Source organism: Euphorbia lathyris, chromosome 1 (genome assembly GCF_963576675.1).
Source record: "Euphorbia lathyris chromosome 1, ddEupLath1.1, whole genome shotgun sequence".
Classification (NCBI taxonomy): Eukaryota; Viridiplantae; Streptophyta; class Magnoliopsida; order Malpighiales; family Euphorbiaceae; genus Euphorbia; species Euphorbia lathyris.
The window spans coordinates 92,074,260-92,080,259 of NC_088910.1; the positions used below are offsets into that span (position 1 = coordinate 92,074,260).

Sequence of the window (6,000 nt, forward strand, 5' to 3'; positions counted from 1 at the left end):
CATTTTCTGGATCACAGTCGCCAAATCTTGACTCGCCAAATCGGGATTCTGTCGATCTTGACGATGAAGACGACGACGACGAAGAAGAAGAGATTGACGAATCACTTCTCGGTGAACCTGTTGCCGAGCCAACAAAGAAGCGAAAACAATATAAATGGACACATGAACTAGAAGACTTATTATGTAAATGTTTTTTTTATCAATTTCTACAGACAATGTTGTTGGTTTGGCTCAAAAGGAAAGAACGTTTTGGACTCGAATAAGCACTATGTTCAACGAAAGTAGGCCCAGAAATTCGGAAGCACTCACAGACGGTAAGGGTAAGAATAAATTTTTACGAATCAATAGAGAAACCAATAGATTTGTTGGTTCATTTATGAAAGTGCAGAATTTGCAATTAAGTGGAAAATGGGATAATGAACGTGTTGAACATGCTCGGTCTCTATACCGAGCGAAGTGGAACACGACATTCACCTATATCCATTGTTGACGGGTTTTATGCAATGAACCGAAATGTCGGAACTATATTCTGTCGAATGGGGGAACCGTTGGAGGTGAAGAGGTTACCGAAACAGAAGAGAAACATGAACGACCACCGGGAATTGAGGCGGCGAAGGCGGCGGCTAAAGACAAAGGCAAACAAAAGGCAACATCGTCCGCCATCAGTGATGATTTAGCTCGTGTTGAAAAAATGCATCAAGAAAAAATGCTAGCGGCGAAGGAAGTGTCACGGCAAAATGACGTTGTTGCGATGCAACGGGATTTTGATTTTATCAAATCGGGTTCATACGGAATGAATGAAGAGCAGAAAAAAAGATATGATATTATGTGCTCTTACATCATGAAGAAATACCCAGATGTATTCCCTTAATCGTGTTAGTTTGCATTATATTTTTTAACTGTATTTTTTTACATTGTATTATTAGTTTTTAATGGTAGCATCTCTTTTAATTTCCTCGTTTTTTAAATCTTGTATTTTATTCCGTTTCGTATTCTCGTGTTTTATTTCAATAAAAAATTATCGTTTGTGATATTTTTTAATTAACTATTTCGATTCAAAATAATTATAGATATAATTGATATTTATTTTTTTTAACCAATTAATAGATTAATGGAATTATTTAGATTGAATGATGAAATAATTTGATTAATTGTTTGGTGGAAAAAAAATAATAATTTATTTGGAATGTGTAAGAGTTTTATGACAAATGAGTCCTACGTAAAAAATGATACAAATTGGTTTAATAGAGAGGTAGTTGAGTGTATTAGATTTTTTTTTTTTTTTTTTTTTTTTTTGAAAAAAGTGGGTTTTTTTTTTTTTGAATATAAAAAAAAAAAAAAAAAAAACTTGTATCCCGGTGCTCTAAAATGTCAGCAAAACAACATTATTAAAATAGGAACTCAACTTGACTACTGCTCTGAGTGACAAAACAGATGAAACCAATCACACTCGCTCTAACAGAAAATCCAAGTACGGAATTTCAGAATATGAAGTCGGATCAAGCAAGCAAGAAGAAAGAGGGAAAAGCAAGGGCAAAAATAAAAAATTGGATGGGCCTATGGACCCCGTAAAGAAAAGTCAGTCATTTTAACAGAATTAAAAGCATTCAGCTAAATTATTATGCAAAAAATACCAATTGGTAGTTATAATATATAATATGAACTAATTTGTTGATTTGAAAAGAATTCTCAATGTTTGTTTAGTATAAGGTGCAAATTCAGCTTTATATCTATTGGTAAAACATTTGATATTAAAATAACTAGGTGCTTTCTCCTCGGTTAGTTAATATAGCTGCTCACACGATGGTAAGACATGCTGGTTCTTTAGCTAACGATTTTTTTTCTGAACCGAGTTGGATCAGTGATGCTATTGTATACGACATGAATTTTGAAGTTTAATAAAGTTTCTATCTGTTTCAAAAAAAAAAAAAACAAAAAGAAAAAGAAAAAAGAACTAGGTGCTTTAATAATTTCTTCTTGTTACTCCACTAATTCAACCCAAAATTGTAAAATTTTACCAGTTTTTAGGGGCTATATTTACACTTTAGCCATTGTTTGAGAGGAGGTTAATGGGAGTAAGTGGGAGTAATGGAATGTTAAGTATTGAGTTAACCTTGTTTGGGAGTTATTTTTTGAGAGTAAATGAAGGTTAATGGGGTTAAATGTTTAACCCCTCTAACCTCCAAACTCTAACCTCCAAATTGGGGGTTAATGGGAGTAACGTAAACTTTTTTAAAATTTCTTGTCTCTGCAGAGTAAATTTAACCTTCATTCCCCTCCATATTTAAACTCCCAAACAAGATTAAACATTTATCTTCATTTACATCCTATAAACTCCCAAATAAGGTTAATTGTTAACTTTCCGTTCCATCACTTCCCTTCCCTTTCCATTATCTCCTTTAACTATCCCCTTCATTAACCTCCAAACTTCCAAACAAAGGGTTAAAGTAGTACTATACAAATTAAACTTTAGTGACTACTATATCGATGAATCACCGTGAATTGACTGACCCGCCGCCTGAGCCGGTAATGGTGCCTCCTTGAAGACACTTGTTTTGTTCATGTTCTACATGGGGCGGAGGATTTATTTCAATAGCTTCTCCTCTGTTAGCAACCATGGGATGGGATGGGATGGGATGGAATAATATATGAAATGAAGTTCACCTCTGCACAAACTACCACCTAAGGCTAAGCTTTTCTACTAGAGCAATAAACTCTCCCTTAACTGGTATTTATGCTTTCTGCGATCTCTTACTCACTCCTACTTTTGCTACAAATTTGTTAATTTTCCTGTTATATGATCTGCTTCATTCATGTCAGAGGAACCTAATACTGGCCACAGTTCAGCCAATTATCAATTTCTGTGAGTAACATTAATGAATTTACAAATTTGAATACAATTAAAATTCTAATTGTTCGTCTAATTGTAATTGGATCAGGATCTCATGGAAACAAGAACTTCCCTCTATGTGGCTAATCTCTTGCAGTCTTGCATTAACAACAAGTCTCATCTATTTGGAAAGACACTACATGCCTATATTTTCCGCATTGGCCTCTCCACAGACACCTTCCTCTCAAACCGCCTCATTGAGCTCTACTTCAAATGCAAAAACAGTGAGTATGCTCACACTTTATTTCATATAATTCCCCAAAAGAACATCTATTCTTGGAATGCAATGTTAACTCAGTATTGCAAAGCGGGAAATGTTGGGGGTGCACATAAACTGTTTGCCCAAATGCCTGAGAGAAATATTGTGTCATGGAACAATTTGATTAGCGCATTAGTCCATGGTGGGTTAGAGCGACAAGCCTTGGATGTTTATGATGAAATGATTCAGGAAGGTCTTGTGCCTACCCATTTCACATTGGCTAGTGTTTTGAGTGCATCTGCCACATTGTTGGATGTGGAATGTGGAAGGAGATGTCATAGTCTTTCTGTTAAAATTGGACTTGACAAGAATTTGTATGTCAGTAACGCTTTGCTGAGCGTGTATGCTAAGTGCAGGCTTGTGAGAGATGCAATTCGACTTTTTGAAGACATGGATGAACCTAATGAAGTTACCTTTACTGCTATGATGAACGGGTTTACGCAGGCAGATAGGATTGTGGAGGCTTTGGAAGCATTTAGATTGATGTGCAGGAAAGCGATTCGTATTGATAGTGTCTCATTGTCTAGTGTTTTGGGTGTTTGCAGCAGAGGAGGATGCGGAGAATCTGCTTTGTATGAACTGAATAATGGCACGTTCTGTAGTACACTTGGGAAACTCATCCACGGACTTGCCGTCAAACTTGGGTTCGAAAAGAATCTCCATTTATCTAATTCATTACTAGATATGTATGCAAAAAATGATGACATGGATAGTGCTGAGGGGGTTTTTGCTAATTTACCTGAAATTAGTGTTGTCTCCTTCAATGTCATGATAGCCGGCTATGGTCAGAAATGCAGAAGTGAAAAAGCTATAGAATATCTGCAAAGGATGGAGTCTTGTGGATTTGAACCAGATGAGGTCACATATATCAACATGCTTGCCGCATGTGTCAAGTCTGGAGATATGGAAATTGGACGTCAAATGTTTGACTCCATGGCATGTCCAAGTGTAAGTTCATGGAATGCTATACTATCTGGTTATTTCCAGATTGTTAATCACAAGGAGGCAATAAAACTATTCAGAGAAATGCAGTTCCGAAATGTAAAACCTGACCGAACTACTTCAGCCGTTATACTAAGTTTGTGCGCAAGGACGGAGCTTTTGGAGGCTGGAAAACAGGTGCATGCTGCCTCACAAAAAGCTGCCTTTCATAATGATATATATGTTGCTAGTGGGCTCATTGGTATGTATTCCAAGTGTGGGAAGATGGATACAGCAGAATGCATATTCAAGAAAATGCCGGAATCAGATATTGTCTGTTGGAATTCGATGATTTCAGGTTTTTCCTTTAATTCTATGGACAAAAAGGCTTTGAGTTACTATCAGCAGTTGCGGCAAAATGGCTTGTCGCCTACGCAGTTCTCTTATACTACCATATTAAGCTGTTGTGCGAAATTGTGTTCGTTGTTTCAAGGGAGACAGGCTCATGGACAGATTGTAAAAGAAGGATTTGTGAATGATGTCTATGTGGGATCTGCTCTTATTGACATGTATTGTAAATGTGGTGAAGTGAATTTCGCCCAGCAATTCTTTGATTTAATGCCTATTAAAAATACGGTTACATGGAATGAGATGATTCACGGGTATGCTCAAAACGGGCATGGATGTGAGGCTGTTAATCTGTACGGAAAAATGATTGATGCAGGCGAGAAACCTGATGAGATAACCTTTGTTGCTGTTTTGACTGCATGTAGTCATTCGGGATTAGTTGATGAGAGTGTCGAAATATTTGACTCAATGGCACGAGACCATGGGATGGAGCCAGTTTTGGATCATTATACATGTATTATTGATGCTTTGGCTCGAGCTGGCCGATTCGATGAAGCAGAAGTGTTGGTTGAGAAGATGCCATACAAGGATGATCCAATTGTATGGGAGGTTTTGCTTAGTTCTTGCAGACTCCATTCCAATGTGAGGTTAGCGAAAAAGGCAGCGGAGGAACTAATCCGATTAGACCCCCAAAACTCGTCTCCTTATGTACTTCTAGCAAATACCTATACATCTTTAGGAAGATGGGATGATGTAAGTGGTGTTAGAGAGCTGATGACTGATAAGAAAGTTGTTAAAGATCCAGGTTATAGTCGGATTGAACATAAGAGAGGGATCGAGTCGTTCAAACTGGAGGATATTCCTGTGATAACAGAGGATTTGTTTGGTATTAAGGTTGAAAACATGTAGGGATCTAAGCCTTTTTAAGGCGATTGTCTTCATGGTAAAAGGCATAGCAGCATACAGAATCAGTGGAAGATGATTAATTCTGATTGAAGATAAACACTTGAACCATCTCCATAGCAATTACATCAAAACTCCTAGGGTTCTGAGTAGTTTCAAAGAGTTGCTTCCTCTTCAAAACTTGACAAGAATATCTTGGAACATATAGCTTAAACCTTGAATACAATGTTCCCATTTTCCATTGAGTGAAACATCTGTCAGAGACAACATTCTATTCTTGCTAATTTGATCAATCATTGTTGAGACATACGGTTGAGACATTACGCATGTCGTATGTGCGGCTGCATCCTTTGCGAGACTACTCTTCATAGATTTGTGCTTATATAAAGGAGATAGCAAGATGAAGTCTTTTGACATGCTTTGCAAGATAAAAGCTGGCTTGAATTTCAAGACCTAAACTGATTTCTTTTTGGAGAAAAAGAAACAGTGAATTTGGCTCAGCCGCATGATATTTATGAGTATTTGTAAGTATGTCAGTAGATTTTGATCATCTAAAAAAATTTGTATAATTGTATTTTAGTTACATATACAGTTGTATCTGTTTTTGAACTCTTGTTGTAAGTTTGATAATTTTTAAGAATGTCAGTTGGAATTTTAACAAATTGATAAATGACATGAA

The 6,000-nt window shown here is 36.6% G+C and overlaps 1 protein-coding gene across 2 annotated transcripts; it reads left to right on the plus strand.

The window, feature by feature from the left end:
* The first annotated feature begins 2,463 nt into the window (after nucleotides 1-2,463).
* LOC136206742 (pentatricopeptide repeat-containing protein At4g20770) lies at nucleotides 2,464-6,000 on the plus strand. 2 transcript variants are annotated; one of them, XM_065997893.1, is made up of 3 exons: nucleotides 2,464-2,728; nucleotides 2,821-2,863; nucleotides 2,940-6,000. In XM_065997893.1, exon 3 carries the CDS (start codon nucleotides 2,946-2,948, stop codon nucleotides 5,325-5,327), a length of 2,382 nt encoding a protein of 793 aa, XP_065853965.1. In that variant the 5' UTR covers nucleotides 2,464-2,728; nucleotides 2,821-2,863; nucleotides 2,940-2,945; the 3' UTR covers nucleotides 5,328-6,000. The 2 variants fall into 2 exon arrangements, with proteins under 2 accessions (XP_065853965.1, XP_065853972.1); XM_065997900.1 differs by lacking the exon at nucleotides 2,821-2,863.